General features: G+C 34.9%; 1 protein-coding gene across 1 annotated transcript in view; it reads right to left on the bottom strand.

Moving 5' to 3' along the window:
• Positions 1–23,164, bottom strand: part of LOC140442794 (uncharacterized) — a 42,327-nt gene extending 19,163 nt beyond the window's left edge. The window contains exons 1-2 of the mRNA XM_072533767.1: positions 23,101–23,164; positions 11,837–12,027 (exon numbers count right to left, since the gene is read on the bottom strand). Coding sequence (XP_072389868.1) covers positions 11,837–12,027; positions 23,101–23,155 — 246 coding nt within the window. The 5' untranslated portion in view covers positions 23,156–23,164. The remainder of the gene's footprint in view (positions 1–11,836; positions 12,028–23,100) is intronic.
• Positions 23,165–23,723: the final 559 nt, after the last annotated feature.

Genomic DNA, 23,723 nt, shown 5'->3' with positions numbered 1-23,723 from the left:
AAATAAAAAAAAATAATATTTTTCACTTTTTTGTATTTTAGGAACCCAATAGAGTAAGATTATTTAATTTTTACCTCAATTTTTGATTGTAAAAGTTTTCAGGAAACAAAGGGATAAACATGGATATAATTTGTATAAATTGAGAAATTTCTTCCAAAACTCGCGTTCTACCATATTGAAAATCAAAATTGTGTTTACTTTAAGTAGTGCGATGCAAAACGTTGAGACAAGTCTCAGTAGCACGCGGTATCACAGTTTCATGACAGTAATACAAACAGCGATACTGAGACAGGCAAATACACTATGAGATTTCTATCGAGATACTGACTGATACTTTCGACAGGTATCGATACCGATCTCGACATGAATGGGGCTCTTTAGAGCAAACACTTACTAAAGTAAACACCTCACTTCACTTTCTAGGTTACCTCTGTCCATAGACAGAGTTTTACCTAAACTGTCAGATGTAAACCCAAAAATTTATCAGTCGTCTTAAGTTAACTGTACAAGTATTTCAACTGGCCTATTTTCTGCCTTTTTTTATTAGTTCTTTAAATTTTATTATCAGTCAAATATATTTAAAAAAATGTAAGCAACTTTCATTATATTAAGTATGTTATTGTAAATTAATATATAATGTAGACACCTAAGTGGTATACATGAATTCAGAAAAACAGAAGCCTTTAATTTTTGTTATAAAAAGTATCCGTTTAATTAAAAATTATCAGTGACTCTTTTAAATTCTAAAAGTTATTGAAAGTGAAATTATATTTAAAAATACAATTCTCGAAAAATCTAACTAGACGAGATTGACCTCAAAAAACATTTACATTTGAACATCAAAAGATAAAATGAAGATTTTCCTTTCTTTAGGTAAACATGGTATAAATATTATATAAAAAAATACATACTACGATGAACACCAACGATGATCCAAGCATTGCTTTTGCTCCAATAATTGTTGAAAATAACCTCCATTTTGAAAAATCAGTATAAATACCTATAGCCCTTAAAATTAAAAACTTATTCACTATTTAACAATATATATATATATATATATATATATATATATATCTATATATATATATATATATATATATATATATATATATATATATATATATATATATATATATATATATATAACATAACACAAAAGTCCAGGGATATTGTTATAAATAGACGTATTTTGTTTATCTGTAATCAACTTAAAAAAAGTAATACAAAATTTGTAATTTAAAGTGTTGTTTAATATGTCAAAAACCATAAATTGCAAAAAAAAAACAGAAAATTGGAGCAAAAAAAAAATATATTGCAAATCAGCGATGTTTCACATGCCACCATAAAATGTCAAAAATACGAAATATAAACTTAAAATAACGTATGGCCACCACGTTGGTTTATCACAGCTCTACAGCTACTGTTCATGCTTTGAATCACATTGTTAACGTCTGCTTTAGGTAGTTGTGTCCATTGTTCTATCAGAAGCTGTTTTAATCGAAACTCATTGTAGATATTGCCGATATGTGGAGTAATTCTTCGTTGGAGCATGTCCCATACATGCTCAATGAGATTCAAGTCCAGTGATTGTGCTGGCCACGGCAATACATCAATACCCTCGTTATCCAACCAGTTTGTTACAATATAGACAAAATGTGGTCGAGCGTTATCATGCATAAAGTAAAAATTTTCTCCAACAGCAGCAGCAAACGGGCGGATAACAGGTTCAAGCCAAGTGGGAAAATGAGGTCAGTTCTTCCGTCAATCATGATTCCGCCCCATACCATTATTGTACCACCTCTGTATGCATACACTTCTTGAAGATGTCGTAATCGTTCTCCATTTCCGGGTTGTCTCCAAACTCTTGTCCGACGCGAATCTGGATGAAATCTATATCTAGACTCACCACTAAACAAAACTGTGGCCCAGTCATTGTCAGTTCAATTCTGAAACTCTTGACACCAGGTTAATCTTGCCATGAAATTTCTGTCATTGGTATTGTCAAATTATTAAAATATCCTTAGACTTTTGCGTTGTGTATATATATATATATATATATATATATATATATATATATATAAATGTATATATATATATGTATATATATATATATATATATATATATATATATATATATATATATTAAACCTAAAGCTAAGATTCACTACGACTACAGTAGTAGTGAAGTGCATAGTGATCAGTGTAGTAGGGTCTGGGGGCTCGGGAGACTGAGACCTCGGAAGCCCTGAAGAAGACATCAGAGAGGATGTCTAAAGGTCGGCGCAATGGAAATCAACGTGGTTCAAACCGCAAGACTGGAGAATTTTTATAATAGTATTATTCTTAGTTCTAGGTTTAATTGTACTAACCGCGAAAATCTTTCCGAACATATATATATATATATATATATATATATATATATATATATATATATATATATATATATATATATATAGCGGCATTAGTACGAGGAAATTCACTTATACATTTGTCATAATAAGAGGATACGAAAAAAAATTGAGGTAAGAGTTGGAGCATAGATGGGACCAAACTTAATAACTTTAAAAATATTTTTAAATATATATTGCTATGTATATTTGAAGAATAAGCTGGAGTAAATTCTCAGAAAAAAAAAACTAAATTGGTAAGCATATTTTAGTACGTGTGCTTTTCGTACAACGTCAATATTTTAGCTTATTTTACGTTGGGTTTGACTATTTAGATAGACATTTTTCCATGTCACATGGAGTATCTAAAACACACTAACTAAAATTTAAATACCTGCTATTGTTAGAACTGTGTAGGCTAAGGATTTTTCAGCTGGTCATAGACGTACATTAAGGGTATTACATTATTTGTTCCGGTTTGTTAGATATTTAAACCATTTTCAAAGCATATTATATTTATATAAATCTGTTTATTTTAGTAACGTTATTTATGGTTTTTGTCGTTATGATAATGACCCATTAAATAACAAGAAATAAAGAAACTCTTAAAATACATAGGTATTTAGTTAATGGTCTTTTGATAGTTTAGATAGAAAAAGTCGATTAGCGAAAGATGGTTTCTGATAAATGTGAACGCTATTTTAAATAGTATAAATTTCGATTTTGTTTGGAAAACCGATGATTAATAAAATGGTTAATGGTCTTTAAATAGTCATTCATTAATATCAGAAAATTTTTGTTTAGTCGATTATAAGCGAGTGAAGAGATCTGACACAGTTGTTTTTTGCAAGAGTGAATAGTGAGTTTATAGAATATACATAACACCAGTTAAAAAATTAAAGTTGAATCATTTATCACTTAACAAAAAGAGTGTTATCCTTAACGTCTACAATTATTTTAAGCAACACAATCCTTCCAATACTGTTGATAGTATAGTTGAAATTTCGTCTAAAGTAATGGGATATTCAAAATCAACTGTATATAACATTTTAAAAGAGGAAAAATCAGCTGGTATAACGCCACCCAAACCGAGACCAGGAAAACCAAAATTGTCGAAAGTGAATGTGGATGAATTCTTCAAAAATGCAATTCGTAGAATGGTCCACTCATTTTTTTTAACAAACAAATACCAACTTTAGATAAAATTTTACAAGCCATTACCAACGATCCCGATTTACCCACAATAAGTAGAGACAAACTTTTAAAAGTTTTGCATGAGTTAAACTTTAAGTATGAAAAAGTGGGCAGACAGTCAATGCTTATCGATTCCGAAGAAATTGTGTGTTGGAGACGAGACTACCTCAGAAAAATAAAAAAATAAGGACAGAAAAGAAGAACCTTTATTATTTAGATGAAACGTGGGTTAATGAAGGGCATACTGTAGGGAGAGCTTGGAAAGACAAGACTATAAAAACATGTCGACAAGCATTTCTGGAAGGATATTCACCTGGTTTCAGAGAACCAACAGGTAAAGGTCGACGATTAATTGTTACCCATCTAGGTATTATGAATGGATTTCTTAAGGAGGGTTTACTTTTGTTTGAATCAAAAAAGACCTGTGATTATCACGAAGAGATGAACGGAGATGTGTTTGAAGAATATTTCGAACAGATGATTGAATTCATACCTAAAAATTCAGTTATTGTGATGGACAATGCAAGTTACCACTCTAGATTATCTGGACACCGATCATGCCGCACATGACCTCGGTGCTCGGAATTCTCGATAGGATCAGCATTCGATCTGCCTGAGGGCTGGAATAAATGGCTTGACGGGCCTTTTATACTTTTTAATTGGGTTTTTTTATGTTTTTGTACGAAACATAAGATGACTTTCGGTGTTCTAAAGAAGACATAATTTTGTTTAAACAGTGAGCGATTTTTTTTTGTTTTTTGTCTTAATATACTACTACTTATCTAACTTAACTATGGAGTGTGCATTCCCAAGTGTATACTGCTCTCACACACTCCGTGTATATGTTTTTTGGGTTTTGTTTTTTTTTTTACTACATCTAAATTAATACTATGTGTGCGTGTGTTGGGGTGTCCATTCCCAGGTGTATATTGCCCTCACACACCCCGGTGTATATTGGTCTTATATACTATCGTTTTAGTCTCGCCAGACTGTGACTGAATTGCTACATCAACCATCCAAACTCATCCAACAAACCATCTCTTGGTTGGTTGCAGCAATTCTGCCTCATTTTTTTTGGTGGTCACTGTCTAAAATACTTTGGTTTGACTCCTCTGTGGCTATCTCATTTCTTTATTTTATTCTTCTTCCCTATATCCAATTAGTTGTTGTTTCGGCCGTCTGTGCACCGTTCTTGTGTTGATGTAATCTGTCAACTCTTTTAGAATCCTGTTGGGGTGGTTTCTGAAACCGTTGAAGATATCATAGGCTCTTTTGTCCATAGTCCTTAGAGTTTTTTTCTGACCAGAGTCTCTAAATACGTATCTTAGCAGTACGTATTTTGGTATATTTAATGCCTCTCTCATCATCCAGTTTTGGGCTATCTGGATTTTCTGCCTGTTACTTTTGCATGTGTGTCCCCATGCGGCAGATGCATATGTTAGTGAGGGTAGTATTATGCAGTTAGCTACTGTCATTTTTGTTTTGAATCGAAGTTTGCTCTTTCTGTCTATTAGTGAGGAGAGTTGACTTCTTAGGGCTTTTGCTTTGTAGACTGCTTGTTTTATATGTTCTGTGAAAGTAAGATTTCTGTCTAATATCACTCCGAGGTATTTTGCCTCGTTTGTCCATTCTACAGGGGTGTTGGCTATGGTGATCTCCCTGTCTGGTCTACTTCTTCGGTGTCTGTACATGACGGCTTGTGTCTTTTCGGGGTTCTACCTCTACGTAAGCGATTAAGCAAATTTCCTTCTTGACAAGACTGGTATCGCTGTGTGGCGACATCTATATTAAATAACAGAAATTAGATACCACCGTATATCTTTTAACTACATAGCGATATACGTGATTAAGATAAACATAATATATACTTACTCTTTTATTCTAAGGAATCGGTTAAAAAAATAAATCAGGTCTTCAGAAATTTTACGTTGACAATAAGTACAGTCTATTTCTTCTGATATATTAGAATGCTTGCTTATTTGCTCCTTTAGCTTTACGATTTCTTCATTTAACATTTTAAGCAAATAGATATAATGCCACGTCAAGTAGAAAAGTATAGATATTATGCTATGACAAAACAAAACAGAGTGCGGTTCCATAAAGGCATATGTTAATATTGTTAGTGTTTTAGTTGCTGGAAAATGTCGAAAAATAAGATATGAAATGTTGTTTTTGGAACTACGGATAATCCAATAAACTATGCCATAATATGTAAAAAATGTAATAATGTATAGATAAGAATATCTCTTATATTTTTCTCCTTGTCGCTTCAGTTTTTGTATTAGATTTGTACTCGCTGGTCTTGTATTCTCTGCATATAAATGTGTCAGATTTTTTTGAAGTTTGTGAATAGCGCTAAAGTTTCTCATTAAGCACCCATACACCAATGAAAACTAAAATTTTAATCTAATAAGTACCATAATATATATTATATTTTATAGTTTATAGATTTAAGTTCAGCATTGGCATTTTACAGAACTGCTTTTTGAGGCTTTCTATAAAATGTGTTTTAATAATATATTTAGTTAAATATTTAGAGTTATTTAATAAAACGTTAAACGCAATTTAATAAGTAATTTTGTTTACATTTACCAAACTTGGGAAAATAATGAATACATAAACTCCTGAATGTTTAGGTGTATGTGTCATTGCGGTAATACATATAGTAGAACGCTCAGATTGATAGGGTTTGATAGTTTGTTGTTTGTGTTTATATCACTGCGGACACTAAATCCATTCGCCAATCTTACAATTTTTACTCATTTTTTCATTAGTCACCGTTTCGTATACAATCTTATCCTAAATCTATTACAAGTATTGATCTCTAATATATAGTCTTTTCTTTTTGGTAATTTGTTTCTAGTTTTTTTTCTATTAGGTGCTTTTTTAGTTATTTATATAAAAAATAGGTGATGATGTTCTCAGAGTTCCACAGCAAACTCTTCTGCAGCTATCTACTTAATTCAATAGCTACGTTAGTGTGGACTGTCCAAGTTCCCCATTTTTTCTCTTTTTTTGTTTTTATTAATTTTTTTTAAAATTTTTTTAATTATTATTTATTTCTTATATTTTTTTATTTTTTTTTTATTTATTTTTGTTTACTTCCCTCTCTTATTATTTTTTTTTAATTTTTTTTTATATTCTAACAAATTACAAAGAAATATTTACTCTATATTTGCAATTACAATTTGAGTTTAATATCTAAAACATGTTTATACAATAATCTATATAAAAACTCATTGTTTTCTAATGTTAATAAATAATTTAAATTAATCGGATGGTGGATATCGGTCAACGAATACAGCGAATTTAAAAAAAATATTAAACTTATTAGATATAAGAGAACAGTCCAAAATTTTATATTGTAGTTTACCCATCTGACCACAAGTACATTGCGGACTATCAGCTAGATTCATTTTAAATATAAATGATGGTGTATGACAGTTGTTAAATCTCATTCTGCAAATAGTTGTTGTCATATCCTTTGTCGACTCCATTTTAGAAAACCAAGATTTATCCGTAATATGGTTTCTGATTGCTCTGTAATGGTTTCCTGTATTTATATTCCCATTAATATACCTTTCTTTCTATTCTTTCCTAAGCTCTTTGAATATGTTTTATTCTATATCTCTAGACGTATTAAGATAATGAGTTAATACTCTTTGTGTCACCACGTTTTTTGTCAATTCATCTACTATTTCATTTTCAGTTATTCCACAGTGGCTTTTAATCCATGCCAACTTAACAGTTTTGCCTTGTTGCTGAAGTTCTTTAATTTTATTTAATTATATATAATTATATATAATCTTATATATAATTTAATTTCTAAGTTTTCCATCTCACCAGAAAATAAATTTTGTTCCATAAAATATAAACTACTTACGTTTAGTTACAAAATTATGGTTATGATAATTTTACTTCAGGTTCAGCGTCTATTTCACTATTTTTTAAAGCTAATTCTAATATACACCTATTACGACTAATTTTATGTATGAAAATATATCTCGATATAAAAACACTTGTCCCCAGGAGTGGATTGTATCCCCGCAGAGCTCATCAAACATGGAGGTAACAGCATTATGCACCAAATTCACAACATAATAGTCAAAGTCTGGGAAGAAGAACAAATGCCAGAGGAATGGTGCACTGGAATCATATGTCCACTGCACAAAAAGGGAGATTTGTTGGAATGTAAAAATTATAGGGGTATAACTCTTCTGAATACAATGTACAAAATATTCTCCAACACCCTGTACAGCCGTTTAAGTACGTACGTGGAAGAAATCCTTGGTGAGTATCAAAGCGGTTTTAGGTCAGGTAGGTCAACAATTGACCAGATTTTTGTGCTACGTCAAATCTTAGAAAAAACCAATGAATTTAATATTGACACGTTCCATCTCTTTGTGGACTTTAAGTCAGCGTATGATAGCGTCCTAAAAGGTAAATTATACGAAGCCATGAATGAACTTAACATTCCCCATAAATTAATAAGGCTCGTAAAAACAACTATGAGTAAAGTGATCTGCAGAGTGCAAATACAAGGCGATATGTCACAAGCGTTTGAAACGTATGCAGGGTTAAGGCAGGGAGACGCGCTGGCGTGCCTTCTCTTTAATATAGCGTTAGAAAAGACTATAAGAGATGCCGAGTTACGCAATAGGGGAACAATCTTTAATAAATCAACGCAGATTATGGCTTACGCTGATGATCTGGATTTGATCGCACGTACTACACGAGGACTTAAAGAGATGACTTCCACCTTCTTGACAGCCGCACAAAATATGGGCCTTAAAATAAACGAGGAAAAAACCAAAATGTTAGCATCTATTCCAAATAACAGAGATAGAGCTAGAAACGCCGAAGAAAACTTCAGTATAGACCAATATAATTTTGAGGTAGTAAATAAGTTTACATATTTGGGTTCTCTCATAACAAACGATAATGACACATCTGAAGAAGTAAAACGGAGGGTACTGCTAGCAAACAAATGTTATTTTGGACTAAGCAAGCAGCTAAAAAACAGAAATTTAAGCCAGAAAACCAAACTAATAATATATAGAACACTCATCTTACCAGTGCTGACATATGGGTCAGAAACATGGACCATCTCCAAAACAGACGCAAATCTTCTGCTCGTCTTCGAAAGGAAGATACTAAGAAGGATAATGGGCGCATTCTGTGAGAATGGTATTTGGAGAAGGCGATATAATTTCGAATTGTACGAGAAGTATAAAAAAATAGTAAATGGTAGAGATGTAATATTCTTCATAAAAATAGGTAGGCTTAGATGGGCTGGACATGTGTCAAGAGCAAATGAAAATTACCCACCCAGACGAACTCTATTATCGCTCCCAGCGGGAAATAGGAGTAGAGGCACACCACGACTGAGATGGAGGAACGGTGTGGACGAGGACGCAAGGAAAATCGGCGCGGCAAATTGGTAACGGTTGGCGTTAAACAGAAACGACTGGCGAAATAGACTGGGGAAGGTCAAGGCTCAACTAGAGCTGTAGCACCACTGATGATGATGATGATAAAAACACTTGTATAGTCAAAAATATCAACTAAATTAAATAATGTACAAGTTACATTCACGTCAATGGGATATACTATAACTATAAAAAAGCAGCAACTCATATAGCATATGGGATCCCCCGGTAAACTATTCATACAAGATTGACTTAGGGGATACACCGTATGTTTAATTACTTTATAAATTAAACATCCGTGCAACAAAGCTGTAACTCCTTTAACAACCTTATTAATCGTCAAATATATAGAAACTAAAAATTTGACATATGAAGTAAACAGTGTTACTGTCTTTCTTACACTAAACTGACACACGTAAGTTAAAGTACAACTTTTTTCAGCGGAGTATTAGCGAAACTATTGAGAAGTAAGATATGTCGTTTATATTGACATGTGCGCAATTTTTCACTGCATTCGCCTGTGTTGAAATGTGAAAATAGATCTAACCTGAGTTACAACTTTGTTCGATGGAGGTGTAGATTTTATCCCGTCAAATGCTACATTTTGGCTTTCCAGCTAAATTTTGTCAAAGAATTTTTAAACTAAAAATTTATTAAAAAATTCCTTTATAAAAGGTATAATATTAAAAACCCTCTCGGGCTACATCACAGAACGTTTTCGGAATTATTATTCCATCATCAGTGCTATCTCGATGTACATGTTTGAAGCTATTTAATATGTGCGTAAAAACCATTTAAATGTTGTTTAATTAACTTTGTGTTGCATTTTTTAACTTTATAAATATAAACTAAGTCATAAAACATCTAAAAAATAACAAAGCACCTGGCACAGATGGAATAACTGCAGAACTGATAAAGAATGGTGGACATGCGCTATGGAGGCGTATCCATAAACTAATCGACCGCATATGGACACTAGAAGTCATCCCAGAAGATTGGAAAGTGGGAATCATACTTCCTATGTACAAAGGGGGAGACAAACGACTCTGCAAAAATTATAGGGGCATAACAGTTTTAAATGTCATCTACAAGATATTATCAGGAATTATATATAGCTGCCTGGAATCGTTTTCGGAGGAGATTATTGGTGAATACCAATGTGGCTTCAGACCAAAGAGGTCAACTATAGACCAAATACATATGTTAAGAGGTATACATGAAAAATGTGCTGAATATAACATACCTATTTACAACTTGTATATCGATTTCAAACAGGCGTTTAATGGAGTAGATCGACAAAAGATGTTAAAGCAACTATCTATGTTAGGGATACCCAATAAGTTGGTTAAACTTATACGAATGACTCTGGAGGGTTCCAAAGCTATGGTGAGAATAGATGGAGATATGACGCAGGCCTTTGATATTGAAAATGGAGTTAGACAAGGAGATGCCTTATCAACAACAATGTTTAATCTAACTTTAGAAGCTGTTGTTAGAAAACTGGATATAAACGGCTGTATTAATACAAGATCTATGAAAATATGCGCATATGCGGATGATGTTGCCATAATAAGCCGCAACAAAAGGGTATTAAGCGAAAAAGTTATAGAACTGAAACGAGAAGCTGCTACGTTTGGTCTATATATAAATGAAAGTAAAACAAAATATATGGAGTGCACAAAATCGAATGAACATGAGAATCTGAAGGTAGACAACCATACCTACAAATATGCCTCCACTTTTCCCTACCTAGGCTCAATAATAAATGACAACAACAACATCAGTCAAGAAATACAAGCACGGATTCTTAGCGGTAAAAAGTGCTTTTATGCATACAAAGACTTAATGAAAAGTAAGTTACTAAATCGTGAGTCTAAGCTGAGAATCTACAAAACAGTAATAAGACCCGTGGTCACATATGGATGTGAAACGTGGACCCTCTCAACCACTGATGAAAATCAACTGAGAATATTTGAGCGCAAAATACTAAGGAAGATATTTGGACCAACCCAATGCAGCGATGGTTCGTGGAGAATTAAAATGAACCACGAGCTGGATGAACTATGCAGAGCGCAGATATTGTCAGATTTGTAAAATCACAAAGACTAAACTGGCTTGGTCACCTAGAAAGAATGCCAGATAATCGAGCTGTAAAAGTAGTCCAGAAATGGAAGCCTCAAGGAAACAGAACAAGAGGAAGGCCCCGTAAAAGATGGATAGACGACGTAGAGAGGGATCTTAAAACCATGAACATCAGGCAGTGGCGAAGGAAAGTATCCGACAGGGCAGAATGGAAGAACATTGTTAAGCAGGCCAAGACTCACAAAGGGTTGTAGCGCCATTAGAAGAAGAAGAAGAAGAAGAAGAAGAAATACAAACTAAGATGTTTAAGTTACAACAGAAATAGAAAGCATGGCAACGTAAGACTCCACTGGAGGTTGCTAGGCCTGACACGAAGTGTCTACGAGGACTTGTTGATAGCAATTGAGTTGCCGTCTACGTCGGAAAAGTTAAAGGTTAAGGAATACCTAACAGACTCCCAAAGAAGAACACTAACACCTCACTAGAGCAGGACACTACACCTATTACGAAGACCCGAAAGAAGAAACAAATTATGAAACTTCAATATAAGCATACAGGAAACGTGTTAAATGGTACAACAATAACCTAAAATCTATTAGGATATTTAAAGTGTACAAAACATGAATCTTTTATTTATAAAAATTAATAATAAAATCTACTATAAATCAGTCTTTTGTATTAAATATCAATTAAATAAAAATTGGTTAAAACATTTAAACTTAGCTATAGTTTTAAAATACTCACATAAGTTAATGATGTAGCTGTAGCTAGATATTCTAAAAGTTCAACTGCAGTGGGTTTACTTAAGTACGCAAAAACTGCTATTGTATATAAAGCTATGTTTTGATAATAAAATATTACCGCACATAGATATCTTTGGAAGGATTTACGATAAAGTAACGTTCCCCAGTTCAACATCCAATATAAGGGATCGCCTAAAAACAATAATTCATTATAGTATGTTGAAACTGATAACTTTCTTTGATCAAATCTGGTATAAAAAAAATATAGGTATCTTGTGTATTGTGTGAATTATCTAGTAGTTAACCATACCTAAACAAAAATTTAGACATTTAAAAAGTATTTCCACTTTTACATTAAAAATTATTTATTATCGTTAAAACACTGAATTTTCTATAAACTATAATAGAAATTACATAATACACTTTCTTATAGAAAAGTGGTATATTGTTTTGTGAGATTTATTCCATATGAAATAAATTGCGTGTAAAAAAAGAAGAAGTATTAAACATTTAAAGTCTATGCTCCCACTGTAGACAAAAGCGAGGAAGAAACAATTGAGTTCTATCAGAACATCAACAGTATCATACAGAAAATTCCTTGACAAGAAGTTCTCATCATTACGGGCGATATGAATGTCAAGATTGGAGCTGAAGATAAGACACAATACATTGGAGCACATGGGCTTGGAGTCAGAAACGAGAGAGGGGACCTCCTAGAAAAATTCGCAGAAGACGCAGAACTAGTTGTCACCAACACATTCTTCCAATTAACTCGCAAGCTGTACACGTGGAAATCTCCTTAAGACAGACCCGGGAGAATTATTAGGAATCAAATAGACTACATTTTGCTACATCACACGACTACATCATACGACCTACGTATGCTGAAAAACCTTGATACGAGGATGAGAGTCCAAGTCACGTAAAACGAGCAAGTGACTGCAATTAGAGACGAATCGAACGAAGAACAACCGATCAAACATATTACAGAAATAGTGCAAAATGTAAAGGATAGACACTTAAAGATAGATAGATTAATGAAAAAAAATCATGGATGACAGATGAGATGCTGAAACTAATGGACGAGAGAAAAGAAGCCAAAAATGACCCATACAAATACAAAACCATAAATATATTAATAAGAACGAAAATCAGAGAAGCCAAAGAAAAAGAAGCAAAGAAAAGATGTGAAGAAATTGAGAGTCTGCAGTCAAAGTAAGATAGTCACAATGTACATAGGAAAAGTAAAGAACTCACAGGGGGACTAAGACGAAGGTAGAAAGAAAATATAACTGATTCTGACGGAAACATCATCTTGGACAAACAGAGTAAAATAAAAACGTGGAAAGAATATATATATATATATATATATATATATATATATATATATATATATATATATATATATATATATATATATATATATATATATATATGTATACAGGGTATAGTAAAAAAAACATGATGTCAGGTCAGAAGTGCACCAGATCATACCTATTTGGTTTATATTCGAAAAGTTAATTATTTTAAAAATTTAATGACTGACTGTAGATGACAATTGATCCCCGTCGCATGCGACGGGCAAAGTCGCTAGTTTATTTATAAAAACGTATGGCATTATTTCAAAATTGAAAAAATAAAAAGTAACTTTGTTGATAAAAAACAGTTACTTTCAGTTCGAATTCGTAAGTCAAAGTGAATACACGTCTTTAAATTTATTGTGAATAAGCTAGTGATTAAAGCTTTTGTAATATAAATATAATTGATTATGGTTTTCGATATTTGTATTTCCCGAGAGCATAATTGAATTGTAAGGTGTAAGTAATGTCACAAGAAACGGGCGGCGATAAGCCGCCCGATAAAAAAAATACGTATAATAATAGTGATAATGATCCTTTTGATACCGTAGGTGTCTGGGATGAGTGAATTTTCCCCTTAGAGGGAGTGTGAGCCGTATGGCTAAATCTGGTGATAATGATAACAGGTATATACAACTAGAAGATTTTAATAACAGATATAATAGACAAGGTGATAATGGGCCATTTGATGTGTTCGTTGAAAAAAAAAATTAAAATTTGAGGAGATCTTTTCCATTAAAATAGGGCACTTTCTACTTCAAGATAAAACTTCAAAGATAGATGTGTTAGATATAAAACCGGTAGGAGTTGATAGGGTGAAGGTTCTTTTTAATACCTTAGAAATAGCAAATAGCTTAGTTAACCATGATGTAACAGTAAAAAACTATTTAATAGCATTTATAACAAAATTCTATACTCCAAAAAATGAGTTGTCAGGGTGGTAGATAATTTCTTTTCTGAAGAATATTTATTAACAGCTATCAAATCAAGCAAACAAGTAGCAAGTGTTCATTGTATAACAAGACAAATATATAGTATTTCTGGTAAATAGACAAATGAAATAGACAAACGAACAGACAAAGTCTGTTCGAACCTCGTATCTTTTGAACGGTTATACTTATAATAGTGAAATTTGGAGGGAGATAATAAGCAGGTATAGGCTTCTTAACTAGTCATAACATGTGACGTTATAGTGACAGATGATGTTACAGCGCCACTGTGACAGATAATCTTAAATGGGACCTTATAGCAAGTGATACCTGGTTTGAAAGGTATTGAAAATACCTATTCAACCATACTAAATTTATTTGAGTTTAAGCTAATTTTAATGAATAAATTAAATAAATTCTAAATTTGTAGATTCGCTTATATTTAAATGGGAATAAGCCACATTAAAGGTTAAAATACGTTTATTGACGTTTCAATTTCCACTTCGGAAATCGTTCTCAAAATACAAACATTAGTAAATTAAACAAATTTTGTTTTTTGATTTCCGAAGTGGAAATTGAAACGTCAATAAGCGTATTTTAACCTTTAATGTGGCTTATTCCCATTTAAATATAAATTAATTTAAAATGCCGCAAGAAAATAGCTTCAGAACATTATTGTAGATTCGCATTTAATTAATAAATATTAAAACCTCTGCCCCTGGTTACTTGTCAAAAAGTTGACGTTTTTCAGGTGTTTTTACGTAAATGTCAACTTTTTAACCAATTAACCAGAGGGGAACGTTAGAATATTTGTTATTTAAATGCGAAACTACAATTATTTTAATATACCTATTTAATCATACTAATTTTGTTTGGTTTTAAGATAATTTTGACGAATAAATTAAATAAATACTAAAATTCTAGTTTTTTATTTAATTCATAAAAACTTCCGCCTTTGGTTATTTGTCAAAAAAGTTCACGTTTGTCAATTCTCTAGTTGTTTTTAGTTTGAAAAAGCATTTATAGCTCAATATTTAGTTTCTGTTTTTGCTTAGTTTAGTCAGTTCAAGGTTAGTCAAGGTGTTTTTAGTTAATTGTTCTTAGTTAATATGTAGTTTAATTTTATTATTGTTTAACGAGACGTTTAAATTTTTACGAAGGCAGAATGGTACGTACTGTAGCAGACAAAGTAGCAGCTGTGTTAATAATTGGTGAATGTGGAAATGATTTCCATGCAGCGGAACGTCTTTTTAATAAGAGATACCCCGATCGCTCTACATTGAGAGCTTATTTGAGGAATCTTCTTCGAAAGTTTAAACAGTAGTGTTCAAGATGTTAAACCATCTGGTCGAACAACAATTAGTGATGACAAAGAAATTGACATAATTTCAGAAATGGTAGTAAACCCCATTTCTTCTACAGCCCAAGTCGCACCTATCTATGGAATCAGTCAAAAGACAGTGCATGGAATGTTGGCTGAAAACAAATTTCATCCATACAAATTAAAAATTGTGCACCTCAGATGATGACCTCGACCGAACACTAGAATTTTGTGAGAATATGTCCAATAAAATTAACCAATAGCCCGATTACATATAAACAATTTGTTATAGTGACGAAGGTACTTTTTCTCTCAATGGAAATATTAACACACACATTAACCGCTGAAGTATTTCTGGAGATGTTACAAAATGCAATTGAACCATTAATACTTGAAATTCTGGGGGATAATCCAGATGAATTCGGCAACTTTAGGCAACAAGAAATAACGTTTCAACAAGATGGTGCTCCTGCACACCATTATGGTGCAGTAAGACGTTACCTGATCGTGGTCGATGGATTGAACGACGAGGTACAATAGAATGGCCAGCTCGGTCACCGGACCTCACACCATTAGATTGTTTTCTATGGACATAGTTGAAATCTAAAGTTTACCCTACATCATCCGACAATATTAACACTTTGAAACAACGAATTGTTGAATTGTAGGGCGATTTCCCCCACCACTTTTGAACAAGTACGGAAAGAGTTTATAAATAGGATGCATTACTGTCAGAAAGTAGATGGAGTACATTTTGAAAAGTTACTATAAGAACTGGTTGTTAAATATTTATTAATTAAATGAGAAGCTACAATTTTCGTATTTATTTAATTTATTTACACTTGCCATAAGGTCCCATTTAAAATTATATGTCATAACGGCGCTGTAACGTCATCTATCACTATTACGTCACCTGTTATGACTAGTTAAGAAGCCTACGTCTGTTTATTACCTCCTCCAAATTTCACTATTATAAGTATAACCGTTCAAAAGATACGAGGGGGGAACGGACTTTTGACTAACACTGAATACAACCTGTTGTACAGTACTTCAAATGTCTGAGATACGGCCGGACAGCTAGACAATGTAATGTTACGATAATTATCCTGGCCTAAAATAACCGTATTATATTATGACTAATGCTGTTCTGTTTTAGAATATACGAGACCTTTCGAATAGCTGGCATAAACTCCAAGTAATAAAAAAACTGGTTCCATTCGAATCTTCCGGAATTAGGCCTGTCCATTCGAGGCGAAACCAGGTCAATTGAGGTCAAAATCCATGGGATTCTAGAGCAGCTGTTTTCGTATAAATATAAGGGAACTTTTATTTTGAAAACAGTTAGTTAATAAAGAAGATTCGCGCTCGTGATATTATTGTTACGCTCGCCTACTAATAAATTATTGTATATGTAGTGATAAATAAACTTATATAAATTATCGTGCCTTTTAATAAATTAAAGTAGGAATAAGATAATAAATTAGTAAAGACATTATAAATTAAAGACATAACAATTAATAAATTCACAACAAATGGTGTCAGAACAGTGGAATACTTAAGATAAATTGCGAAAATAAATTACAAGTGAATATAAAATAAATTGTGAAAATGGCTACGATTTATGAGCTGACAGTGACTAATTTAAGAAGACATCTTGAAGACAGAGAATTAGCTTCTACCGGAAAAAAGGCTGAGTTAGTCCAACGACTAAAGAACGCTTTGCTAGAAGAGGGACTAGATCCAGAGACCTATATATTTGAAGATGCTGTCCTCTCGTCGATTTCGAAAGTTTCTTCTGATGTAGCCAAAGTTTCTGGTGATGTAGCCAAAGTTTCCGGCGATATCGCTTCGTTGGAAGACAAAGTTTCTAACGAGATTTCTTCGCTGGAAAGCAAAGTCTCTGCTAACATCTCTTCGGAAATCTCTAAAGTCACTTCTGAGATGTCTGCCCTCGACGATAGAATATCTTCGTTAAAAAATCAAGTTGCTGCCGATATGTTGGCCTTCGAAGAAAAGATGAAAGAAATGGAAAGGAAGATGGAGGAAACAGGGACAGCAGAGAGAGGTAACAATCCGATTACAGTGGAGATAAAAGAAGACGAGACGAAATGTAAGTTGGAGACACGACCGAAATTTGAAGGAAGTGGAGGTTCTATTCATGTTAAAGTCCCAACTTTCGACGGAAAATCATCATGGAACAACTACATGAAACAGTTCGAATCAGCCGCAAGAGCAAATGGATGGTCTGAAAAAGAAAAGGCGGTAAACCTGACTATCGCTCTTCGAGGAGATGCCTTAGATGTGCTTCAGACCATAGCCGTAGAGGAGACCGATGATTTCGAACAACTGAAGAAGAGGTTAAATATGCGATATGGCCACGAACATTTGGAGCATGTATATCAGTCACAGCTTAAAAATCGTAGACAGAAGAAAGATGAGGCTCTTCAAGAATATGAGGTAGATATTGCCAGATTAGTACGATATGCTTATCCAACAGCTCCCGAAGACATGATGGAAAAATTGGCCGTGCAAACATTTATTGATGGTCTTCGTGATCATGAAATGCAGAGAACACTGCGATTAGCTCGTCACAAGACGCTGGTTGATGTCCTATCCGCCGCCCTCGAATACGAGTCAGCTACGCAGGCCTCTGGCGGGTACAGTAAAGTTAGGACTGTAAAAGAGGAAGAAGATGAAGATAAACTTGACCAGCTCGTTAATATGATAAAAAGCATGACATACAAGAAAACGAAGACCATCAGATGCTGGAATTGTGGCGAAATAGGACACGTACGAAGCTCCTGTAAGCACCCTAGGTACGACGCAAATCAAGAAACTCACCATCAGGAAAACTAGAACGGGTCAGCCTTAGGGGGGCAGCTTCGACCCAAAACTTTTCCAAAGACCCTCTCATACTAATAGCTTCTTTGAAATGTCGTGAAGATAGTGTATATGTAGATGGAGACATAAATGGTAAAAAGCATACGTTGTTGGTGGATACCGGAGCGACCAGAACCATTATACGCCCGACAGTTATAAACAGCCGAAAGAAACTGTTACCAACGAGGTTACGACTTCGGACCGCTACAGGTGAAAATGCCAACATTCATGGAGAAATCCAGGTACAATTGGGAATTGGGGCAGAAAAGTTTGTCCATACTGTTATAGTTGCTGACATCGAAGAGGATGTTATATTAGGAATGGACGTAATGAATATGCATGGATTCCAATTGGATTTTAAGAATAAGGTAATCAAAGTTGGCAACGAGGAGGTATTTCTCCATCCACATAATGACAACACTGTGCAAGCAGCCATTACAGAAGATACAGTCGTGCCTGCGAGAAGCGAAACGATCATAGTAGCGCGACTACAGGGAATTGTAGACGAAGGGAGACCTGTTATGATGGAGCCTTGGAACCACGACGATGAGGTTGGCCGTGGAATCATAATTGGAAAGGAATTGGTGACTTCGGCTAAAGAAATTCCTGTGAGACTTATCAATGTCAACGACTACCCAGTGACCATAAAGAAAGAGACAAAAGTAGGAACTTGTGTACCTGTGACATCCATAATCCGTCAGGCGACAACATCTGATAATTCCAACGACAAATTCGACCAAATGGTTGCAGTTGCAGGACAGTCTCTAAATCAGATGGAGAAAAGGAAATTAAGGGAATTTCTGCGGCAGTATCGTGATATTTTCGTACCGAAAGGAGGAAAGACGGGAAGAACTACCGTTGTTAAGCATAAAATTGATACTGGTAATGCTAAGCCAATTCGTCAAACAGCTCGACGATTACCACAGGCGAAGAGAGAGGAAGCTGAAACGATTGTTCAGGAAATGAAGAAAGACGGGGTGATAGAACCTTCTACGAGCCCATGGGTCTCTCCGGTGGTCCTGGTTAAGAAGAAAGACGGAACGACGAGGTTCTGTGTGGATTACCGTTTGCTGAACAACGTTACCAAGAAAGATAGTTATCCTCTGCCTCGGATCGATGACACATTGGACACATTGGCTGGAAGTAAATTGTTTTCTACTTTAGATTTGAAGTCTGGATACTGGCAGGTAGAAATGGACCCAGTCGATAAAGAAAAGACAGCCTTCACCACAGGATCTGGATTGTGACAATTCAACGTTATGCCATTTGGACTTTGTAATGCTCCTGCGACATTTGAGAGGCTTATGGAAAATGTGTTGAGAGGGTTATCTTGGAAAACATGCCTGGTTTATTTGGATGACATAATCGTCTTGGGGGAGACATTCGAAGATCATTTGAGGAATTTAGAAAACGTTTTTAATCGACTTAAAGCTGCCCAATTGATGCTAAACCCCAAGAAGTGCCAGTTATTTCAAGGTAAAGTCAATTATCTGGGTCATATAGTCAGTAAAGAAGGAGTGGCCGTGGATAAAGGAAAAATCGATTCCATTAAGGAATGGCCAAAACCAACTGACAAACATCAAGTGAGAAGTTTTCTTGGACTATGTACTTACTACCGGAGGTTTATTAAGAAGTTTGCAGATATCGCTAAGCCATTAACGCGACTTACGGAGGAAGCAAGAGATTACCGCTGGGATACAGACTGCCAAAATGCCTTTGAGACCTTGAAAAAGCATTTAATAACAGCACCAATTTTAGGGTATCCACTGCCAGAAGGAGAGTTCATCTTAGATACAGATGCAAGTAATGTGGGAATTGGAGGAGTGCTGTCTCAGATTCAAGGAGGACAGGAACGAGTCCTCGGATATTTTAGTAAAGTTCTTTCAAAACCTGAGCGGAATTATTGCGTCACGAGGAGAGAACTTCTAGCAGTAGTTAAATCAGTAGAGCACTTCTATCAATACCTCTATGGCAGAAAGTTTCTAATCCGAACCGACCATGCCGCCCTTAAGTGGTTGATGCAGTTTAAGAATCCAGAGGGTCAGATAGCCAGGTGGATCGAACGACTCCAAGAATACGATTTTAAGATTGAGCACCGGGCCGGAGTTAGCCATAGAAACGCTGATTCTCTTTCCAGAAGGCCATGCCCAGCAGAGTGTTCCCACTGCAACAAAACGGAATCCAAGGAAGCAGCAGTGCTAAGAACAACGATGGTCAACGACGACTGGACGCCTATTAAGATCAGAGAAGAACAAGAAAGAGATCCAGTTATACAGAAAATTCGAAAATGGAAAGAGGAAAACCGTCGACCACCTTGGCAAGAAATATCAAACCTATGCTCAGTAGTTAAGACGTATTGGGCCCAGTGGGACTCATTTATCATGGAAGATGGCTTGCTTAAACGAGTCCTGGAAAATGATGACGGTTCAGAGAAGAGAAGACAGTTGGTGATCCCAAAGAGCAGAATAGCCGAAGTACTTCGTCAGTTACACGACAGTCCATCGGGAGGGCATTTTGGTGTAAGGAAAACCCTTCAGCGAATTCGGGAACGGTTTTATTGGATGAACAGTTCCGACGACGTAAAAGACTGGTGTAAGAAATGTACTATTTGTGCTACGAGTAACGGGCCTCACCGGAAAAGGAGAGCTCCTATGAGACAATATAATGTTGGAAGCCCGTTTGAAAGAATAGCTTTGGACATCGCTGGGCCATTTCCAGAAAGTGAAAATGGAGGCAAGTACATGTTGGTAGTAATGGATTACTTTACGAAGTGGGTCGAGATTTACGCACTTCCCGACCAGAAGGCCGTCACCGTTGCAGATAAGTTGATCCAAGAATATATCAGCCGATTTGGAGTGCCTTTGGAGATACATAGTGACCAAGGCAGGAACTTCGAAAGCGATCTATTCCAAGGAATATGTGATAGACTAGGCATGAAGAAAACAAGAACTACAGCATATCATCCGCAATCTGATGGTATGGTAGAGCGGATGAATAGGACAGTCGGCAGGTATTTGACGAAGATGGTGTCCGATCATCAGCGAGATTGGGACCAATACCTTCCGTTCTTCACAATGGCCTACAGATCTGCTGTTAACGAATCAACAGGTCAGACACCAGCCAGAGTCCTATTCGGACGCGAAATGCGACTACCTTGTGATCTAGAATTTGGGTGTCGACCTGGAGAAGATGTAGCAGGTGAGGATTATGTGATCGAATTACGAAGAAAAATGGACGATATACATGAGTTGGTCCGTTCCCACCTTCAGATCGCTAGCGACCGAATGAAGAAACGGTACGATACACAAGCCGAAAAGGGTTGCTTTAAGAAGAACGACAAAGTCTGGCTGTATAATCCCAAGAAGCGAAAAGGTTGTTCTCCCAAATTGCAGCAGTTTTGGGAAGGTCCATACCTCATCATGGAGAAGATCAACGATGTCATCTACCGAATAAGCAAGATTCCGAGGGGAAAGCCGATGATAGTACACCATAACCGGCTGGCGTCTTTCGAAGGTGACCACGACGTAGATGAAGAAGTGGAAGTAAACCAAGTCCAAGACGTGTCTGACCTCACGTTTGAGGAATTCATGGGTGCCTATGGAGGTACCGGTAAAGCAAGACATGGTGTTACCACTGAAGAAAAGCAAGATCTACTCGCGCTCCCCGATGACTACTCGCTGGCCCTTACCATCCCGGCCAGTATCAAAGACGCACCAGGGTTGGCATGCGTCTTTCGAAGGAAGTTTGGTCGAGTTGCAGAACTTCAATGCCAGGTGCCAGCTCCCGGTAAGACCTTGAAACTCCAAGATGCATCACGTTACCTTTTCTACCTGGTAACAAAAGACACTGCCCGTGACCAACCTACCTACCGAGATGTGTGGGAAGCCTTACTTCAATTGAGAGAGCACGTACTAGAGTCCGACGTGCAAAAGTTAGCCATGCCAAAGTTGGAGTGCCGCCAATTAGATTGGAGGGTCATCCGAAATATGGTGGAGGAGATCTTTAAAGACACCGAAGTCCAGGTGTTAGTCTGTTGCAATCCGCATAGTTACTGGTGCGGAGAGAAAACCGTCCCTTGTCATTTTTATACAACTGGAAGTTGTAAAAGAGGGTCCAGTTGCCGATACCAGCATACAGTTCCGGTTCCAGTCCCGACAAGGTTCCAGGAGGAACCATCTTTTAAGAGGGGGGCAATGTTACGATAATTATCCTGGCCTAAAATAACCGTATTATATTATGACTAATGCTGTTCTGTTTTAGAATATACGAGACCTTTCGAATAGCTGGCATAAACTCCAAGTAATAAAAAAACTGGTTCCATTCGAATCTTCCGGAATTAGGCCTGTCCATTCGAGGCGAAACCAGGTCAATTGAGGTCAAAATCCATGGGATTCTAGAGCAGCTGTTTTCGTATAAATATAAGGGAACTTTTATTTTGAAAACAGTTAGTTAATAAAGAAGATTCGCGCTCGTGATATTATTGTTACGCTCGCCTACTAATAAATTATTGTATATGTAGTGATAAATAAACTTATATAAATTATCGTGCCTTTTAATAAATTAAAGTAGGAATAAGATAATAAATTAGTAAAGACATTATAAATTAAAGACATAACAATTAATAAATTCACAACAGTAAATAAAAAAATGAGAGATGTCGAAAGTGTACAAATAAAAGTCATACAGAAGAGGATTGTAAAGAAATCTGTACCTTTATAAATGAGTGAGAATGAATTTATTTAAAATTTGTATTTAGTTTTTTCTTTCTTTACCTTACCTTTAAATGATTTTATCTCTCCAAACAAAAAGTTTAGCACCTTCTTATAAGACATTTTTAAAATAATTCCACTTATACTATTTGTAAGGTTATGCCAAATAGATCAATAAAAAAATAATGGTTTCATTTATCTAATATTTTTTCTCCATTTATATTATATTTTTCCTAATATCCTAATAATAATAATTTTACTTCGTAGTCGCGTTCGGGTTATTAATATCTCTTATTAGCTTTTACAGTTATAAGCAAAATTGTATTATAAATTATCAGAATTACTTTTTTTTTCATAACTATTGTTTTAACCCTTGAACGGACAAACTTTTATTTGAAGTGAAATATTAAAATTTTTACATTACATTTTTATTAAATATACATTAAGCAATACAGAATAAAACATTTATAAAATATTATGCACGTTTGCAAAAAAAAACCGTATGTATCTTGTGGGATACATTGTCCATGGAGCACACTAAAAAAGCTCTTATCCTGAACCCATGTTAGATTTTATTTTATAAAAAACCATATAATCGAATGTAGAAGATCCGATGTAAGTAAAAAAGCCGTAAACTATTCCAGAATTTCCTGCCTTTTTTTCTTCTTTAATTTTATTACAGTTTGATCGA

This window comes from Diabrotica undecimpunctata, chromosome 6, assembly GCF_040954645.1.
Source record: "Diabrotica undecimpunctata isolate CICGRU chromosome 6, icDiaUnde3, whole genome shotgun sequence".
NCBI classification, from domain to species: Eukaryota; Metazoa; Arthropoda; class Insecta; order Coleoptera; family Chrysomelidae; genus Diabrotica; species Diabrotica undecimpunctata.
This window is presented reverse-complemented; position numbering and strand designations above follow the sequence as displayed.